Below are 20,839 nucleotides of genomic sequence, written 5' to 3'. Positions count from 1 at the left end.
CAGGACCCCAACATGCTGTGTTTGCTAAGACAGCTGGCCACTGGCTCACCCTTTAAGACCCTTTAGGCACGCCCTGCCTCCTCCTCCGGCCGATTGCTTTGAACTGCCTGCATCAACTCTCAGGTGTGCTCAGTGTCTCCTGAATGCCTTCCCCTCTCTCATGCTTAAGTCTGCATTTAACATCTTTAACAAAATCTCCATTTCTACATCACAAACTGGAAAATCCTCAAATTCTCTTCAGCTTCTGAGCAGTGAGCCCTGATTTGGTCTGAGTTGAGTTCCTTGAAAGTCTGAGGGATTCTTCTTGAGGCTGCCGAGGGCTGCCTGCCTTCCACTTGGTGCAGCAGGCTTTCATTCCAACAGCTTGGGAAACTTACACTATTAGTTGCTGCCTTGTGCCCTAAATATTCCCAGCCTCCCCCCAGAGGACTCGGGCCCCACTTTTAACAAGCTTCAGAACAAAGCCCAGCAGAGGGGAAGGTTCAGCCGGCTCTGGGAAGAAGCCCCTGCTGCGCCTGGGCCCTGATTCCCCGGGACCCATGTATTAAAGTGATGCGGGGGACATCTTTCACCATCACACAAAAACCGGCAGCCCGAGGGCTGTCCTGGTCCCCTGACCAGGGTTATAATAGGACCGTGCGACAGGTTCATCCATCTTTGTTCCTCCCCAACTGGACCACAGGCCTTGCTGGTGTGAGCACCCTCGCCAGGACAGGGCTAACTTTGCACTGATTGTCTAATCTCAGCCTCTGGTGAAGTTGCGCCTCACTGCTGGGCCTTTGCCTGCTCTCCTTTTCATTTGGCTGGGCAGCCTCTGTTAGGCGGAGCAGACTTGTCACCCTTAGTTAAAAGTAATTGTTATTGCAAGCCCCCTGTAAGCGGCCGTGCATTGCTTTCATGGTCAGACCTGGTAAGCACTCGTTTCAGCAGCAGACAGCAGAGTGGACAGGATCCGATCTTTTCATGTGGACCGACAGCACCCGCGGCAGAGGGCTAACTAGCAGGCTCGTTAATTACAGTCTAACCTGTTGATCTCCATCGCTTGTGAGTTTTAGAAGCAAGAGAAAACCACTGTGTTTCCTCACGGAGAAAACGACTAGAGAGTCTGTCTCCCACACACTGTTCCTGCCACTCATAATCAAATGCTTACATTCTTCTACAATGTTTCATTTTCCCTCTCTGTGAACAAAGAACCTTTCTAGTCACCGAAAGTTATGTATTTGCCCATAAAACAAAGGCTTCAGAAGCATCAGTTCTGTAGCTGTGAGGTCTGAGTAGGTGTACTGAAGATATTTCTGTAGTTGAGATTATTGTGAAAATTACAAAAGCACAAAACAGGCTAATTTAAAGGGCCAACACAAGGCTCAGCACTTATTGAATATTTACCATGCTCTAAGCAGGGTATTAAAGACTTTGCATACTAAATTTTCATAGTGAACCTTCGAAGACCCAAGTATATATTCATGCTATGCATTGGGAAAACTAAGTTCAGAAAGTATTAACTGTTTCTCTCCAGCCCCCACCCCACAGCTTGCCAAGCCCCAGAGAAGATGAGGCGTCTCGGCTGGGTGGAGGGAAGGGTGGCCTGGATTCTTCCTGCCCAGGTCCGGAGACTCCGAGCTGGAAAAGAAGGCTCGAGTTCTCTTCTGGAAGCTCACACCAGCTTCTAGGGTTCTTTGTGTTGTGCTGTGTTAGCAGATTCTGAAACCGTGAGCCTCTCAGTCCTGCTGTGTGAATACAGGCCTAGTCCTGCCTTCTAGAAGCACAGTAGAATCTTCTGGAGAACTTGGGGGTGTGGCTCAGTTGAAGAATTAAGCCTGGAATGCATTAAGCTGCAGGCTCAGTCTCTAGCACGGGATAAACTGGGGGTGGACTTGTGACTCCGGTACTTGAGAGGTTGAGGCGGGAAGATCAGAAGTTCGAGGCCATCTTCAATTACATCGCAAGCTGGGGGCTATCCTGGGCTACACAAGATCCTGTCTTTAAAAAAGGAAATGGGGGTAGCTCAGCAGGCAGAGATCCTTGCTGCCCAATCTGTGGGATCCTCAGAGTGGAAGGAGGGGACTGGCTCCTCTGAGTGTCCTTCAGGGCCACCTGTGCGTGGTGGGCTATGTCCCCCTCGCCTAAAAATAATATTTATGAAAGTCTCGACCCTTGCCCAGAGCACTCAGGGCGTCGGCCCTTGCTGTGCAGCTGGGGCCGGGGCTGAGGGCCAGTGAGGTGACTAGAGGACGGCTCATCCCACCTGCCTCCTTTATTGATGGGTTTTGAGGAAACTCAGCCTTTTTGTTTACCGTTTGGCACAGCTTCCCTCCCTCCCCGAAGTTTACTCAGGTTATGTGTAAGTCAGTGCTCTGTTGCTCTGAGGAGACACCATGACCACAGCAACTCTTACAAAGAAGAGCATTCACTGGGGCCGCCCTACAGTTTCAGAGGGTCAGTTGACTGTCATGGCAGGAAGTGTGGAGCACACAGGCTGACGTGGTACTGGAGAGGTACCTGAGAGTTCTACAACCTGATCCACAGGCAGGGGAAGAGAGCGGTCTGAAGCCCGCCCCCAGTGACACACTTCCTCTAATAAAGCCACACCCACTCCAGCAAGGCCACACCTCCTAAGAGTGCCCCCTCCTCCATGGGCCTGTGGGGGCCATTTTTATTCAAACCACCAATGGTTACTTACTTGACAAGATTCAACACTGTGTGTTTTTCAGGGCAGGCTTCTGTCAGTGTTTGCCTGTTCCTGTGGAGAAGAGAGCCCCTGGAAAACTGTCAGTTTTCCTCAGACACTTACAGCCTTGCCTCTAGTCTGTTTCTCCCAAGCATATGAGCCCTTTTTTTCCTCCATGTGTGTCAAAGTTGGTTTTTGTTAACTAAACACACACCTTAGGAAAAGGAACCCCGGCATAGAAGCTGCCCACACCAGACTGTACATAGGCATGCCTGTGGGGACATTGCCCTCATGGATGGAGGGCCCAGCCCACAGGCAGGGTCATCCCTGGGCAGCTGGTCCTGAGTGGTATTAGGAAGGTAGCTTTGTAGGCACGGAGGAAGCGAGCCAGTAGGCGAAGTTCTCCACGGCCTCTGCTTTTGTTCCCCCGCCTTGAGTTTCTGCCCTGGCTTCCCTTTGTGATAGACTCTAAGCCAGATAAACCCTTTTCTCTCACAAGTTACTTTTGGTCAGTGTTTTATCACAGCAGCCAAAAAAAAAAAATGACCTCGGTCAAGTGTGTGTGCACACCACTGTGTGTGCATGCCACTGTGTTGTGTGCATGTGCAGTTACCTATGCATTTGCACATGGAAGCCAGAAGAAGTTGGGTGTCTCCTATCACACTTCCCTTTCTTTTGTTTTTTCTTTTTGAAACAGATCACTTGCCATATTGGCTGGCAAGTGACCTCCCAGACTCCACCCGTCTCACTCCCAAGCCCCTGTCAGAGCTGGGTTATGGTCGTGCCCCACCTACCTGAATTTTATGTGGGTTCTGGGGACCTGACCTCAGTTTGTCAGGTTTGCATAGCCAACACTCTATGATCCCTTTCCCTACAGACTTTTGAAGAGTTTGTGCGTGTTTCCATGTGTGGGACCAACTGAGTACCCATTTGCCATCTACGCGTGGCCCTTTCCATCTCTTCCCGTCTCAAACTGTCTGTCCGGGTCCATGTTTAGTGTCTTCCTCAGTAGCAGCCATCAAAGCCGCTAGCTCTCCCTCCCACCTCCTGCTCTGAGGCGGGCGGCTAGCTCACTTGGCCTGATCACTGCCTACAGAGCAGGGAGCAGGAGGTGAGCGTGCTCGCTGTGCAAAGGACATGACCTCACGGCCCTCTGGCTTTGGGGCCCCCAGGAGCAGGCCAGCGTCCCTCCACTGAACAGATAGGGACAGGGGTAGGTGGGTGGGAGAGTAGATTATTGAGAAAAGTTAGTGATTTTCATCAAGCTATCAAGGAGGAAGGTCTCAGATCTTTTTTCCTAGAAGACAGACATAAAGGTGTCCTTTGAATCAGCTACTTATGCAGGCCTTCTCCCAGTTATAACTGACTTGTGGGAGGCACTGAGTGCTCCTGCCGTGGTCCTATTGCCTCTGCCCGCCCCTTGGCGAGGCTCCCAGGTCACAACACTTGTCAGGCGCTGACAAGTCATTTCACTGTTGGGTCTGAGCGCCCTCTGACCTTTTCTGCCTTCAGAAAAGGCGAGCAGCCAGCTTCTAAGCCTGCTGCTCCTCCCTGTCAGAGGCCCTTGGGTAATTCGGGCCCGAGAATTCACTCCACCACACTAGTGGGTTCCTTTCTGGACCTCTGGAGCACGTAAACTTGACGCATTCATGTATATTTTCCTCCCATGTGTGTGCTCCAGTGGGTCCCTGGGGTCGGGCACTTCCTTGCACGCTGTAGTAGTCAGCTCAGTTCTCAGGGTGGGCCTTCCTGGGCCAGCCACAGCTTGCTGGGCTCGTTACGCTTTACTTATAGCTTTGAGATGATCTTTGTCCCTCTCCTGTACTCCCTACAGTCTGAGCATTGTTTCTCACCAGTGCTACCAGCCCTACATCTGTGTCCCGACATTCCTTCATGGGCTGTAACAACACATATGTTCACTGGCTTCTGTGGCTTCTAATTAATCAGAAAACCAAGGCAGAAGAGAATCTGACTTATGCCTCAGGTATAAGTGCAGTATAACACTTATACTGGGTATAACAGTGCAGTGATGCTGGGGTCAGGGCCCAGGTTGTGGTCACTGAGACAGTGTGTACCCTTGGTCTCTTTGGTAAGTGTTAGTGTGTTCTCTTTGATGGATCATCCTCAAAGGCCAAACCTGGTCCTTGGGGAAAGTGGGGAGTCAGGTAAGAGACCCCTGGCTGTGACCAGGTGCTGTCTGTTACTGTCTCTCTCTGCCTTTCACCACTAAGACACCCTTTTCTGTCTTTAAGGAAAGAAGGATTGTCAAAATGTGGACGATGCAAGCAGGCGTTCTACTGCGACGTGGAGTGTCAGGTAGGTGCAGCCGGCTGGCAGGAAGGCCTGCTCCTCTCCGGAGGTTGGGACCGATGTCTTTGTCACTGGCTTCCTGCCCCACAGCTCTCCACTCTGTTTAGAGCACACCAGGTGTGCGTGAACCCCAGGCATAACCAGCCCCGGGGAAGGCAGGCAGCTTGCAGCTACCTGCAGGGCTAGTTTGATGCAGAGCAGGAGGAGAGACACTAGAAAACTATGCGAGGTGTGGCTGGCGATCATGCAAGGGTTACAGTTTGCATCACCGACACCACCGGCCGAGTTTGAGAGATGGCAGAGAAGTGGGAAGCAGAGAGCTACCTGGGTCTCGGATTTTAAGAGTCCTGCTTGGACTGTTAGAAGGCAGCCCGATGCAGCTGGGCTCAGGGATCCCCTAGCATGGCCAAGCCAATGGGTTGTGGCCGTGAACTTGAGCAGAGTCTGAGCCTTGTGAGGGGCCTGAGTCAGGGACTCGGGGAGCTAAGGAGTGATGACTGAGTCTTGTGCTGGATCCTGCAGGGTGTGCTAGGTGTGAGAGAGAAATGGGGCCACTGCGGACCTCTCAGGATATCCTTCTGAGGGACTAAGGAAGAAGAGTGTCCCCAAACTTTTACAGTAAACGTCCAGTGCCCAGAAATGTTCTCCGTAGAAGAGCATTGCAGGGTCAGTGCGGGGGCGTGGTTTCACTTCACAACCTGAAGTGAGTCACTAAAGTGAAGGATTTACAAGGAAGCTCGTCTTTTTAGAAAAAAAAATCTGTATTTATGTGTGGTACATATGCATGTGTGTGTTTCATGTGTACATGTACATGCATGTAGGTGCACACATGGATGCATGTGTGTAGAGGCCAAAGGTGTCTTTCTTGATTGTGCTGTGTTTTATTTATTGAGCTCATGGTTCGAGATGGTCCAGCCAGCCTGTCTGTCTCCGCCTCTCTGGTGCTGAGGTCAGACTGGCAGCCAGCTCTCAGATGGGGTTTGGGGATCTGAACTGGGAGTCTCACAGTTGAGAGATTCCCCAACCCTGCAGCTGGAATTTCTACCTCCTCTTATTAGAACTGTCCACGCCCCCAGCCTTGTGGCCTTCACTTCCTCCTTTACTGAGGACTCTGTTACCCTACCTTACCAAGTGCTGATGCTGTTGGGGGGCGGGGCGGGCGGGGCGGGGCTGTAGGTGACAGGATCTGCACCTCCTTGTCCGGAGCACCTCTGCCGCTCCAGCTCTGGTGACTGTCCACCCCTCAGGTCACCTCCTCAGGTCACCCCCTCAGGTCACCCCCCAGGTCACCTCCTCAGGCTTTTGGACCCAGAACAGTTAGCAGAGGGAGGAGTCACAGCTGAGCTCTGTGTCCACACTGACACTGGAGTGCCAGGGACAACAGCCTTTGCCAGAGTAGAGCCATCACTGCTGTGCTGCTGCCATCGGAAGCTGACACTCCCTTGGGTCAGAAGGCCACGGGCGTATGTATGTCTCCCTCAGCAGGCTTCCTGAGGAGGCCAGTGTGAGCATTATTGTCTCTAGACACTCTGACCTCTTGTGGGTGGCTGATTTGTGCTTAGCTCGCCATGAGATAGTCAAGTGACTGACTCTATATGTGAGTCAGACACTTCAAGAAAAGCTAACTCATTCCCTCTGGTTGCTTTAGAAGCAAAGGAAGGCAGTGGTATACAGTCCAGATGAAAGCGGGAACCGGGACATGGCCAGCTACCCAAACCCAAGTTCTTTCCCATAGGCTCCGGCCTGGCAGGTCACGGGACATCTCTGGGTGACACTCCCTTCAAGTGCAAGTGACAACAGCCGTGCCCATATTGAAAAGCAGGAAAAGGAGGCCTGTGTTAGCGGGGATGCCCCGAGCAGCCACTCAGGATCCTTTAGTAATATTAGACTGCACGGCAAAGCAGACTTTCTGTAATTCAGACTGGAGAGAAGCTTAGTTGTGTGTAAAGGATAAAGAGGCTTGTCTTTCTAGGAGGAGGGCTGGCCCGGAGCTCCACAGGGCTCTGCTATGGATCCTGGTGCTTAGTGTCACATTAGGCGCCCTTCTGCCACAGTGAAGAGTTCAACAGAGAATCTCAAAGCGCGTGACGTGCTCTGTGACCCCATGCCCTGGGCTCACTGACTAAAATACATTTCCACAGAGTTCAGGACGCAGCAGTATTCCGGTGAGCCATCCTGACCTGTGTTGGGATTTTGAGTGTCCTTGTGGTTCCTGACGGTTCTGGCCCTGGTTTGCAGACTCTGAAAGCTCATTTGGGGCAGGTTCATATTAGTTAAATCTGAGAGTCTGTACAGTCCCTGCACTGGAGGTGGCTGTGTCTGCTGAGATGGCAATGGGGACTCCTGGGAGGAGGGCAGAGGGGTTGAGCGTGGGAAGGAGCCCAGAGACTCTATTATTTGGAGATGCTAGGCTGTGATAGCCTTTATGGAGTCTCCTGGTCCATCAGTGTGAGGACAAGGTGCCTGGGACCTAGATGGATGGATGGATGGATGGATGGATGGATGGATGGATGGATGGATGATTAGATAGATATTTAGATATTTAGATAAATAGGTAGATAGATAGATAGATAGATAGATAGATAGATAGATAGATAGATAGATAGATAGATACCTTATCCCCCAAGGAAAAGACCTCTGACATCTACTTGGGTGCATGTGTTTCTGAATCTTTTCTGAGCATGAATATTATTTCTCAGGAACGTGAGCTTGTATCTAAAGAATTTTATAATAATTGCAGTCAGGTAGTAGTAACTTTGAGGAGATACAAAGGTAGCCTTGGGGGGGAAAAATCTTAGAAAAGCTGAAAAGTATTTTTAAAAGAATACACGGTTGCCTTTTTAGAATTTTTGCACGTTGTAATTTTTCTTAAATACTCATGCATTGTATTATGGCAGAGGGCCTCTGGTAGAAGAGAATGCTCCCATGGAGGACTGAGAATAGAGTTTATTGTAGAAGAGTGTTCCCATAGAGGACTGAGAGTAGACTTTATGGTAGAAGGGAGTGCTCCCAGGGAGGACTGAGAGTAGACTTTATGGTGGAAGGGAGTGTTCCCAGGGAGGACTGAGAGTAGACTTTATGGGGATGTAGCTCAGTTGCTAGGGTACTACATGCTTGAGGGGCTCGATCGCCAGCACCAGGAAAGTCAAGCTTGTCACTTAGCTCTTGGGAGGGAAGGCAGGAGTTTAAGGCCAGCCTTGGCTTTCTAGGGAGTTCTAGACCAGCCTGGAGTATGAGACCCCACTTCCTAAAACAAACAAAGAGCAAAGAAAGCAAACAACATGCTCAATGCTATCTGATATTTCTACCAGATTCTCTTTCTCCTTTCAAAAAAATTTAATTTGGTGTTGATGGAGACAGAAGTGGGCATCAGATACTCTGGAACTGGAGTTTCAGACAGTTGTAAGCCACCATGTGGGTGCTGGAAATTGAACCGCAGTCCTCTCTGGAAGAGCAGTGTGTGACTTAACTACTGGGCCATCTCTTTGGGCCCTAATCTGTTTAAATAAAAATGAACAACGTCATTGGAAGACATGTCTGTCAATCCCAGATGGACCAAAGTCAGCTCTAATGCTAATCATTATCATTGTGGCAAACCTAGCCTGAGGCTGCGCATTCAAGTTCTGTGTTTCCTGTTCTAACAGGGTCAGACACTACTTGAGGTCAGACACTCAGTCCCCTCTCCCTTCTGGTGCCGGCAGCAAGGCTGGCTTAAGAGTGGACAGGGGCCGGGCACTGTTGTACCTGCTTCTTGTGGGCTGGCTGCTGGCACTGCCGCTGCAGGGCCCGTCTGAGTGAGTGCCACTGTCCAGGCGGAAGGCCTTCCATGCAGCACAGGCTGAAGGCCTTCCATGCAGCACAGGCTGAAGGCCTTCCATGCAGCACAGGCGGAAGGCCTTCCATGCAGCACAGGCGGAAGGCCTTCCATGCAGCACAGGCTGAAGGCCTTCCATGCAGCACAGGCTGAAGGCCTTCCATGCAGCACAGGCTGAAGGCCTTCCATGCAGCACAGGCAGAAGGCCTTCCTTCCATGCAGCACAGGCGGAAGGCCTTCCATGCAGCACAGGCTGAAGGCCTTCCATGCAGCACAGGCTGAAGGCCTTCCATGCAGCACAGGCGGAAGGCCTTCCATGCAGCACAGGCTGAAGGCCTTGGTCTGATGATCGCTGTTAGAAGGTGTGAAATCACAGACCCGGAGCTCCAGACTTGCTAAGTAACGGGAAGGTCAGGGATATTTACAGCCTAGAGAACAGGTGCACAGGGATTAAGAGGCTGTGTGGACTGACGTAGCTGCGCAGAGCAGGGTCCAAATGGGGGTCTCTTAGAGCCTAAGACTGGCAGCCCACCTGCTTCAGGGCCTCAGCGATCCTCCGCAGGGTTCTGTTCAGGGAGTTTCTCTTTCCTTGGAAGATAGACCCATCATAGAAGTCAATGTGATGTACTATTTGCACGAGCATTAATTTTAAATTAATTATGTGAATAAGTATGTTATTGATACAGTTGATTCATTTTGATACGTGTTAGTGTTTCTCCCAGGAGCTGATGCCTGGGAATCAGTCACTAAGTTCCTCTCAGTCAAGGAGACCAGTAGTGTACAGACCCTGGACTTTTTTCAACACAGGGTTTCTCTGTGTAGCCCTGGCTGTCCTGGAACACACTCTATAGACCAGGCTGGCCTCGGACTCGGAGATCCGTCTGCCTCAGCCTCCCGAGTGCTGGAGTTAGTGGGGTATCTGCTGCCATGAGAACTTGTCCTAATGCAGGCTTTCTGGGAGTTCCCAGAGCCCCGGTGCGGGGCGCCTGCCTCTGTGTTCTGCCTGCTGGTGCCACCCCTGCTCAGCTGTCACAGGCCTTCCTCATCCCTCCCTCTGTGCCTTGTGGCTGCCCTAGTTGCAGAGGAGTCTCCTGGGGGACTTGTAGAGCAAGCCCCACCTCCTCCCTCCTACACCTCCTCCTTATGCTCTGTGGTGTAGACTGTAGCTAAAAACAGGTCCCGTGCTCCCAAGGGTGCCTCCACTTTCTCCCGTCCCGCTCTCAGTTACATCGAGCACAGCCTTATTTAACTCCTTGAGGATCTTGGCACAGAACCTGAGCCCCAGGGACGTGCCAGGTGCTGCAGTAAATCATGAGGACAGATTTTGTCTTCCCCTTGGGGTTCAGTGGAGGAGAGGGGCCAGGGAGACAGTCACTCAGCAACTTTGCTGAGTGTCCTGTGAACAGCAGGCTTGGGAATAGGACAGGGTCCCCGCTGTGAATAAAGCAGAGGAGGCCTTTATTCTCCTGGGGCTCATGTGGGGGGATGGGGGGGTGGGTGGGGGAGTGGGGGTGGGGTGGGGAGAACTAAGAAGCAGAAAGCTTGGCCGGGGAGCTTGGGGAACTAACCAAGGAGGAGCAGAGGTGTGAGGACCAGCAGCTGTGGGGGAGTCATGTGACCATGTGGGGGATGGCGCTAGACAGCAACACTGTAGGCCCAAGCTCCCTGGAGCTAGGAACAGGAAGGATACGCTAGGCAACCTGAAGGCAGACAGGCCTTCTGTGCAAGGCGAGAAGTCAGGGATGGCTCTGAACTGAGACCCTGCCCGGCTCTCCAGTGTTTACAGGGCAAAGAACAAAAGCAAGTATTCAGCTAAAGATGCGCCAGTAATCCTGGCCAAGCTGGCTAGCAAAGAAGGATGAGCCTCTGCACCCCACCACCATGAGTGAAGGTGGAAGGCGCACACATGTGCACACACACACACACACACATGCATGCTAAAGGTAGTTTGGGTGCCATTCTTTAGGACTTATCTACCTTGGGCTTTAATTTTTTATGTTTTGTGTTTTGGGGGAGGGGACAGGGGGTGGGTTGGTTTGGTTATTTTTGAGCCAGGGTCTGTTCTGGCCTGAGGCTGGCCACTTAGGCTGGGTTCTCTAGCCGGTTAGTCCCTAGGGATCCTGCTGTCTCTGCATCTCCAGTGGTGAGATTACAACAGACCACCTTGATCACCTTTTTTTCCTTACAAGGGTTCTGGGACTCAAGCTTGCATGGGCAAACCCTTAACCAGTGACCCATCTCTAAGCCGGAGTCTAACCCAGAGGGCAGAATAGAAAGATTGGCCAGAGTTGGAGGTCGTCTGTGAGTGTCTCCTGTAGGGTGACTCCGGGTTTTTGCTGTAGGCTTCTGAAGAAAGGACGTGCTGCTTCCAGAGCTGGGGAGGGCAGAGGATAGACCAGGCCAGGCCAGGTCCACTGTGGACAAGACACTTCTGGGCTCCTGAAGTACACAAGCATCCAATGGTATTTCCCAATCTCGCCCCTGACCCCAGCCCTTCCTCACAGTTCCCTCCCATTTCTGCCACTGAGTTTCCTTTCTGTTGCGGTGATAAAACACTGACTAGAAGCAACCTGGGAAGGAAAATGTCTATTTGGCTTATTCTTTTAGGTCATATCCCATCATAGAAGGAGCAGGACCCAGGGCCGGCGCTGGGGCAGAACCCTTCGAGGAAAGCTTCTCACTGGCTCGGTCAGGCTCATGGTCAGCCCCCAGCTGCCTTACAGCCCAGGCCTGCCTGCCTAGGGACAGCGCTGCCCACAGTGGGCTGGAGCCGCGCCCATTAACCATAATCCAAGACAGTCTCATAGATATGGCCATAGGTCAGCCTGATCAAGGCAACTCCTCAATTAAAGTTTCCATTCTCAGAAGACTCTAGGTTGTGTTGGGTTTATAATAAAAACTGACTGAGCAAGATGGCTCCTTTCCTCGAGTCCTTTCGTTCTTCAGAGAGCACACCACCAGAACTGCTTTTCTCCCGGTGCTCCACCTGAACTGCTCTTTTCCACTTTGCGTTTGATTTCCAATCAGTCAGCGTGACATTCGTGGTGACGGGAGTTTTCAGTGGCCTCTACGTCCCCAGACTTTGGGCTGTCATTTGCCCTTCATCCCTAAATACTTTCTTTAGAGTCTTCAGAACACCCCCTCCTGTCCCCTGTGCATGGATGGCACCCACACCCTCCACTGGTGACTGGGGCACTCTTCACCCCTTACCAGGAGCAAGAAACGCAGAAGGCGATGGGAAGGAACATAGCGGATGTCGGTGCCGGAGTCTGGTCTGTAACAGACCCGCATTTGTACAAAATAGCAAGAGAGACAGTTATCGGTGATTTGTCCTGACATGAGACCAGAGCTGAAATGCACCACCAGCATCGCAGACAGACCCATTTTCCAGGTCCCCTGCCCTCAGTTGGGTCTCAGCATACACACTATAGGAAGGTGTGGGGCTTGCAGCAGGCTGAGGCAGGTGGATTGCTATGAAGAAAAGTCTAGTCTGGGGCTCTAGAGTGAATCCCAGGCTAGCCTGATCTACAGCATGAAACCCTTAAAAAAATTTCCCCAAACAACAAAAAAAGCCTTGACTGAGCCAAAGGTTAGAGGATCAAAGCTAGGGCATTGTATCTATCTTTCAAGTCTGTTGCTATCTCTAGTTTGTGAGCATTCCTGAGCTTCCCAAGTGGAAGAGTGTTCTACTTGACCTTGATCGGGGGACGTACTGTAAGTCTCTTCATGCCTTAGTTTATGTATATGTGTCTCTGCATGCATGTCTATGTGCATGTGTGTATCTTTCTCTGTGTATCTCTGTGTGTTTGTGTATCTGTGTGGAGTATCTCTGTGTCTGTGTATATATTTGTGTGTGTGTGTGTGTGTGTTTAGTATGTGGATGTGTCTATACAGTGACAGTTTCCCCTCTAAAACCTGCTTAGAAAGAAGACTGGCCCTTGCACAAGCTGGAATGCTCGTCCATGGTTGTTTTCGGGGAGAACTGGAATCCTTCGGAGACTGTGCGGCTCACAGCAAGAATTCTGGCCAAGCAGGTGAGGAAATGTGAGAGTGTCCTGCTACTTGAATTTTCATTAAAGGTCACAAAGAAGCCTGGCGGAGCTAGGCTACGCCAGGCTGAGCATTAGCTAAATCTCCTGGGGCTTCAGCTCCAGTCACACCCACACACAGTGGGTCATACCCACACAAAGGGTCACACCCACACACAGTGGGTCATACCCACACAAAGGGTCACACCCACACATAGTGGGTCATACTACACAAAGGGTCACACCCACACACAGTGGGTCATACCCACACAAAGGGTCACACCCACACACAGTGGGTCATACCACACAAAGGGTCACACCCACACACAGTGGGTCACACCCACACAAAGGGTCACACCCACACACAGTGGGTCACACCCACACAAAGGGTCACACCCACACACAGTGGGTCACACCCACACAAAGGGTCACACCCACACACAATGGGAAGGCACTTGGGCTTTGCTTGTGTCTCCTTCTCACCCCAGAATAGAAACAGAGCCATAGCAGTTCAATCCAGAGCTTTCTTTGGGATTTTATTTTACACAGAAAGGAATGACGATGACTTTATAGCATGAAAGACCAGAACTGTGAAAATTTCCTAGAGCTTCCAGTGAACCAAGATGGTCAGGAAGCTTTGTGAGTCCCTCCTTGCTTTGCGGTGTGTGGAGGCAGCCTGTCCCCTTCCTTGCGTGTCATTCTCTGCCTCTGCCACCTCGCTCGCCTATGTGCAGACAGGGAAGCACCCAGAGGGAGGCCCAGGGATGGCCGTAGACAAAGAGTGTGTGGGAGAAGAAGCAGGCTGAGGAGGAGGAGAGCCCAGGAGGGGAGAAGAGTGCCCAGGGCATCCCCCAAGGATATCTCAGGGCTGCTTGTTGGTGTGTGGTCAGCCCTTCCCAAGCACGTGAGACTCGCAGCCTCCTCTGCAGAGGCCTGGGTCCTGAAGTCGGTGGGAAGATGTGAAGGGCTTATCTTTGTCATCCACTGACATATAAGGGAGTGTAGGGGCGCTGTGCCCGTGGAGGGAGGAGGCCTTGCTGCCTGTGTCCCTGTGCCTTGGCATCGAGGCCTCCGAGCTGAGGTGCACATTGGTTTTTCCACTTCATCCACCTCTGACTCTCTCACCCCTCCCGGCGCCCACCTCCTCCTCCAGTCCGCCCACCTCCTCCTCCAGTCCGCTGCCGCTGTTCCAGTCTGAGTATGATCGCAGCGATCGGCGCGTGCTTGTCCCCAGATCAGGTTTAGGATCCCAAATGTGTAAACAGCAGTAGAACATTCTAGAGCTCTGAGGTCATCTTTCCACTGTGTTCAGCTGGGGTCAGGTGACTAAAACGACCGTCTCTGAGAGAGTGGAGCAGGAGTCGCCTGCAGAGTAAGGTCCAGAGATGAGGGTGTTTGTTTGTTTGTTTGTTTCTGGAGAAGGCCAACTGCCTGTTCCTAAATGACAGTTCTCTGTGAATTAATGATCGATGGCAGAACAGGGAACAGGGGTCGATGTGACTGGTGCAGTCTGGGGTAACCGGTCCTTCAGATTGTGCCAAGCCCTGCCCATTGGGAGACCAGTCTCTTCCTCCCCTGTCTTCCCAGGGTCTCTGGCAATGCTGTGTTAAGTACCTGGGAGGATTGTGTATGCTACCCCCTGGGTGCCTTGTGACTAGAGGGTGTCCACTCTGGGTTTGGCTCCCAGGCGAGCAGTCTGAGAGCTGGGATGAGTTTAGAGGTTCCCATCGGTTTCCGTTATAATTACCACTAATCACCTGTTAAATGAAAAGGTACCTGGCTGCCTTTTCATCCCTGTAGGAATAGGTGATTTTCAAAAACCAGACCATTTGTATTCCAGGAGCCTGCAAAGGATTAGGGGAGACAGGCGGCCACCACCCGAGGGAGGGAGGGAAGCAAGCATATCGCGTTAAGGAGGGAGGTGAGCGCCGCTAGACCAGCCACCTGTATCCCCAGATTGAATGGCCAGATTACAAAGCCCAGGCCTCAGGCCAGCTCCTGAGCTCAGCGTTTGAACTCCTGTCAACACCAAGTTTATTCATGTTCTCAAAGCCTTGTGGGTTCACCATTGTTAGCTCCTCTTGGGGTGTCTAGAACAAAGGCAGCGCGTGTTTCAAGTGAGGCTCAGCTCGCAGATACGACCCACAGTGTTCCTTTTGAAATGGGGAATTTGAGATCATTTTAGCTTATGCTTAAAGAAAGCGGGAAATGGATGGGGTTTCATTTTGTTCCTTTTGAGAAGGAGAAGTAATAAATAGTATGGCCTGTCCGTAGACTCAATCCTTTCAAGTCGGGACCCTAAAAAATTGTTTTCTGCCCTGTTCTTTTCTGTAATGAGCATTTCTGAGCCTACTGTGTGTGCGATGTGTCAGGGTGTTAGGGTGCAGTGGGCCCTTTTTAAAGCTTTTAAAATAAGCCCTTTTGAACTGAAGGGTCAGACAGACTTGGCACCAAGTGTGGACTCCGAGTAGATTTCTTCCTTGGACATGGCTGCGTTGTCTTCATGTGGACATAACCAGGAAAGTTCTGTGTCTGACCCCAGGGCATTGATGTTCCTCTCTGATTTTTGTCTCCAATTACTAGAAAATCCACCCAGAGAGGACACCTTCCGAGAAACTGTTGGCTGTGAGGGAGTTTGAGTCACGTAAGTATTTCTCTGATGGATGAGCTTTTTAGTCACAGATTTAATGTGTATCCGGTGGTATTGAGGGCAGAAATAACTGTTCTCAGTAAGGATGGTAACTTCCTTAGCCTTGTTTCTCCCGAGTGTACAAGCCTATCAGGACAGCATGGGGGTGTCAGAGCTCACGAGGTAGCCCTCTCTTGCTCCTGGCATGCTGGATGGCTTCCAGTTCTCGCAGCTCTGCAGTCTAGGAAGCAGCTGAAGTCTGTGTGCACATGTGCGTATGTCCATGCACTCACGTACAGGTGTGTTTGGAAGCCAAAGGACAACCTTGGGCATGACAGTTTACCAGTCAAACAGTTTCCTCTGCCCTCTCCGATGGCCCTCCCAAGAGGCATGAAGTCTGGGCTATCCAGCTCCTTGACTGTGACCCAGTCCCAGGGGCCTGAAGTGAGGGACACTGAGGCCAGATGTCACTCACAGTTAGTTGCATCTTTCTTACCTCACTGTGGCTCATGGTTGGTTGGAATGCCATGCATATGTGACATCTGATTGAAGGAGGAGGAGGTGGTTTGTCAGTTACACCAAGTCATGGGGAAGCATTCTCTGGGTCTGGACGTGATGCCGCTGTTTATAACGGGAAAGACCCAGGGTTTCTGTGGAAACGGGTTGTTTGCCCGCAGATCTGGACAAGCTAGACAACGAGAAGAAGGACCTCATCCAGAGCGACATCGCGGCTCTCCAACAGTTCTACTCCAAGCACCTGGAACTGCCCGAGCACAGCAGTCTCGTGGTGCTCTTCGCCCAGGTAAAGACGCCAGCCTCCGGGGAAGTGAGCACAGGCACAGCCTCAGGGCTCACCGACCCAGGCCTCACCGACACAGGCCAATGAGAGACCTCAAAAGTCCAGGTAGACTAGAGCAGAGAGATGCTCAGAGGTGAAGAGCACCTGGTGCTCTTTTGAGGACTTGGGTTCCAGGAACCCATGCATTGGCTCACAACCATCTGTTAGCTCCGGCTCTGGGAGAACGAGGCCCTCTTCTGACCCCACAGGTACAGGCATGCATTGTGCACACATACAGGCAAAGCATTCAAATACATAAACTAAAACAAAATACATGGACGGCGACTGAGAAACAACACCCAAGGCTGTCTGTTCTCTGTCCTTCATGCCACATGAAGACACACACCCACGCACCACATGGTAAAAACACACTAAGCATTATGACACACGGAAGAGAGAAGGGAGGCCTTCGACAGTCAATTCGGCTCCAGTGAGACCAACTCTTAGAGGTCCAGTGGATTACCCACAGACCTCGTGTTTAAGTCGAGACATCTCAGCCACGATTGATCATAATCAGAAGGCTATTCCTTGTACAGGAGTCATGGCTCCCAGTTACAGCTGTCCTGGTGGGAGCCCATGATTGCCTTCGTCACGCCCACACCTGAGTTTGCACCACACTCGCCCAGCATCTGCTCCTTACTGTCTGCCTCATGGCTGTGATGAGAGACTCGACAGGCAGCTTCGGAAGGAGTTTATTTGGGCTCGTGATTTGAGGGTACAGTCCATGGTGGGAAATTGGGTGGCTGGGGCTAGGGAAGGTGTCAGGGACTCTTCATTCAGTCCGGCCCCTGCCCATGTCATGATGTCGTATGCATTGAGGGTAAGCCTTCCCTCTTTGGTTAACCTAACCTAGGCACCCCCGCAGACATGCCCAGAGGCTTGGTTCTGGAGCAAATCTAGATGCTGTGGATATCAGTCATCACGATACCCGAAGGTGACGTGTGTGGGTGAGGGCAGAGAGGGCCCTTGGAGCCCAGACCTACAGGAGGTTCTCCTCACGGGCTCTGCTTCCATGAGAGAGAGAGTTTGTCACAAGCTGCGGGAAAGCAGACCTCCCTTCACCTGCGTGGCTCCTGCTGGTCCGCCTTCCCCGCGTTGATTGCTTGCCTCATGGGGCTCACCCGAGAGACTGCACGTTCACATCAGAGCATGTGTGGAACGTGAAGTGAGGCATTCGTGTGCCTGAGGGAACACACATGCAGGCGTGTGAATGTGTCTGTGTCTGTGGGTCCAGGCATACCTATGCGTAACTAGGTAATTTATTCCTTAGGACCTTTATGTCGATTAGATTTTAGTATCCATTCCAAAACTGTTCATGCATGCATTCACACTTCCTCTCTGCCTCTCTTTTCATAGGATCCCACATAGCCTAGGCTAGAGTCAAACTGTGTAGCCAAGGATGGACTTTAAGCTTCTGATTCTCCTGCCTTCACTTGCCCAGTTCAGGAGTTACAGGCAAGCACCACCACTCCTGGGGCTTCTGTTCTGGGCAAACCTTTCACCCCCTGAGCCACACCCAAATCCCCCACCCCCACCTCCACCTCCATATACTCCACATGTGGTTTTTAGGGAGAAATTCAGCACCCCTGAAGAAAATGCTAACGTCAAAAGCAAGTGTGCCCCAGCCCCACCTTACCCTCTGACCCTGCCTCCGATCCCCGGCTGTGTGTATGCTGTCCTACCCCTGAGCCTTAGACAAACAGCTCTGGGGGCTCCTGGAGTGTTCTAACAGCTGGCAGCTGAAGGTGACTGCGGGCCTCTGAGCTGTGTTTTAATCACTCCAAACCTGCGCGTGGCTGAGAAGTATATTTTTGGTGCACAGCCTACATCTAGTTTAAATGCTAATTATGAGAATAGCTTTAGCAAGGCACTTATGCCTGATTTGACTGGAAAAAAAGAAAGACCATAGCCCATGCATCTTTCTTAATGTGCAAGTGCCCTCTCCTTCTCTAGGGGCATCTCAGAAGGGAAGGAAGGCTGGCAGGAAAATCACCGTGCAGGTTGGCTCAGTTGCCATCACCTAGTCTCCAAAAGGAAGAGCGATGAGACTCGGGCGCACAGGAGAAGATGCATGCACGCTCCCACACAGCAGGGAGAGGGACGAGCCTGAAGACACTGCTGTCAGTGTGTCCCCGGGGAGGGAGGGGGTGGCCGATCCAGCCAGGGTCACCACAGTGGGAGGACTGCAGATAAGCGGATCAAGGCCCAGTTCCCAATGGCCAGGGAGTCAGCCGTCCCTCCATCTGCTTTTATATTTCTTCTTAATCTTCCTTTCCTTCTGGTTTAGCCAGCATTTATCGTCGGCATTGTCGGTAGCACACTGAGGCAGCCGTCCAGCAGGAGAAAGCCATTTTACTTATTACTTAGCCAGTAATACCTAAGAATGGAGTTCCTGCTCAAAGAAATTTAGTGAAAGAAAATTCTGATTAGTTCTACCTAATGTGGGTTGGCAGCTCTAAACCGGGTACTTGGTCAGGATGCTTGGAATTAGCATCAGGAGGTAGCCTATGCAGTCTTTGTCTTAGGAATCCCTGGACTCTGGGATTGATTTATGAGCCTGTAGCACCCACCTCCCATTTCTTTTTTCCTCCTCCTTCCCTCCCTCCTGTGCCTCCCCCTCTTCTTTCTTCCCCTTCCTTCTTGCCTCATGCACTGCAAGTAGAATTTTGGCTTTCACTGTGATAAGCGCCAAAATTCCTAAACATTTCCAATAACGCTTTAGCTTTATGTGACATCTCCACATACACAGTTGATAGATGCAGCTATCCCGAGAAATGGGGAGGCTGGAGTGATTGTTAGCGAGTAAAGCCCTTGCCGTGCAAGTGTAAGGACCCAAGTTCAGATCCCAGGACCTCCATAGAGCTAGCCGTGGCCACAAGCCCCAGTCCACCCCAGCAGTGGTCCCCAGTCCACCCCAGCAGTGGTCCTACAGCAATAGGAGAGGTAGGGAAGGAACACTCAGAAGCTTGCAGGCCCCAAGCCTGCCTTCCACTGCAGCAAACAAGAAACCCCTTCTCAGATGAGGTGGAAGATAAGGACTGATGCCCAAGGTTGTCCTTGAACTTACGAACTCGCAGATGGGTGCCTGCGTGTGCACACAGACATACATGCACCCTTCCCACAAGCACTCATGCACACGAACACAGGAATGCACACACACAAACACAAGCACACACTACCTCAGCTCAGGCATAGAACCTTTTTGAAAAGGAGAAAGCATAGCATGGTGTGTGAAGCCACACTTTGTCAGAGCGCCCCGCCTTGATGCCGCTCTCGTTTCACACCCTTCAACAGTCACTCAGCCGTGTCGCCAGGTGCGGGAGGAAGTGGGGGACCTCAGTCACGGGGGTCCTGGCCATCTCAACCCTCACCCTGCCAGGCCTCCTGATGGTAACTCTGGTTCCTCTCATCTTCTAGAAAGAGGACACTGGGTGTCCCAGGCCTGAGGCGCTCAGTCCTTATAAAGAACACCTATGCAATTTGTGTCTCCCACAGGCTAGGATTTGCCTTGGTTGTCCTGTGTAGAGTGCCCTGCATGTTAGTACGCTTAGCTTGGCCCTGTATGTGGAAGGAGACATTTGCAGAATTGTCATGAATAGCCATCATTCTGTCAGCCTTGACTCAGTCCTGTGTGTATGTGTTTATGTGTATATATGTGTGTGTGTCTACATGTGTGTATACACGTGCTCTCAAGTATAAGGAAACCTCAGATCACCTTGTATGTCCTTCCTCAAGAGCTGTCCCTTGGTGTTCTGAGATGAACCTGTCACTGGGTTCTGAGGCTCTCCAGTTAGGCCAGGCAGATGGCCAAGGAGCTCCAGGGATCTGCCCGTCTCCACCCTTTCCGTGCTGGGATTCCAAGTGTACACTGCTCATGGGGATCAAACTCAGGTCCCCATGTTTGCCAGGCAAGCACCTTCTGACTGAGCCTTCTCCTCAGCCCAACTCTGACCTTTACCCTCAGTGATCTCAGAGGTGAGAAAAGAACAGGGATCGATTTGCCTGAAATAGGAAAGGCAGTCTCATTGCCGTTGTCAAGGTTCTCCATTCCTCTCCCCTTCAGAGGAGGGGCCAGAGTTCCACAGGTCAGGAGAGGCTTCCAAGTTACCACCTCAGCTCCTGAGGTGGACATCGGGTTACAAGTTTCCTTTTCTAAGGGCATATGATTGGGAGATGGGATCTCTCTCTCTCTCTCTCTCTCTCTCTCTCTCTCTCTCTCTCTCTCTCTCTCTCTCTCTTTCACACACACACACACACACACACACACCCTGTGGTGGTCCTACTGAAGCTCTTCCCACAAGGTAGCCTGACTCCCTTACACAGGGACAAGTTTTCAGTTCCATAAGCCCATCACAGGACCCCAGTGTTCCCACCGCTCTGTAACTCGGAACACACGGAGAGGAGCTTTGGTCCCGGCGTGTCTGCTTCTCTTTGTTGACACACTAAGATGTAATGTAAATTTATTTGGATAAAGGATGCCATGGGCACATGGACACCTTCAACACCACTAAGCCAGAATGCCTTTGATAATTTGCTGAGGGCCAAGCTGAAG

The 20,839-nt window shown here is 51.5% G+C and overlaps 1 protein-coding gene across 1 annotated transcript in view; it reads left to right on the top strand.

The window, feature by feature from the left end:
- The window catches only part of Smyd2 (SET and MYND domain containing 2), a 40,229-nt gene that overhangs the window by 7,718 nt on the left and 11,672 nt on the right, over positions 1 to 20,839 (top strand). Inside the window, exons 2-5 of the mRNA XM_052200614.1 lie at positions 4,921 to 4,984; positions 12,716 to 12,826; positions 15,404 to 15,464; positions 16,127 to 16,251. Of these exons, the coding sequence (XP_052056574.1) occupies positions 4,921 to 4,984; positions 12,716 to 12,826; positions 15,404 to 15,464; positions 16,127 to 16,251 (361 nt within the window). The remainder of the gene's footprint in view (positions 1 to 4,920; positions 4,985 to 12,715; positions 12,827 to 15,403; positions 15,465 to 16,126; positions 16,252 to 20,839) is intronic.

Source organism: Apodemus sylvaticus, chromosome 12, assembly GCF_947179515.1.
Source record: "Apodemus sylvaticus chromosome 12, mApoSyl1.1, whole genome shotgun sequence".
Lineage (NCBI taxonomy): Eukaryota > Metazoa > Chordata > Mammalia > Rodentia > Muridae > Apodemus > Apodemus sylvaticus.
This window is presented reverse-complemented; position numbering and strand designations above follow the sequence as displayed.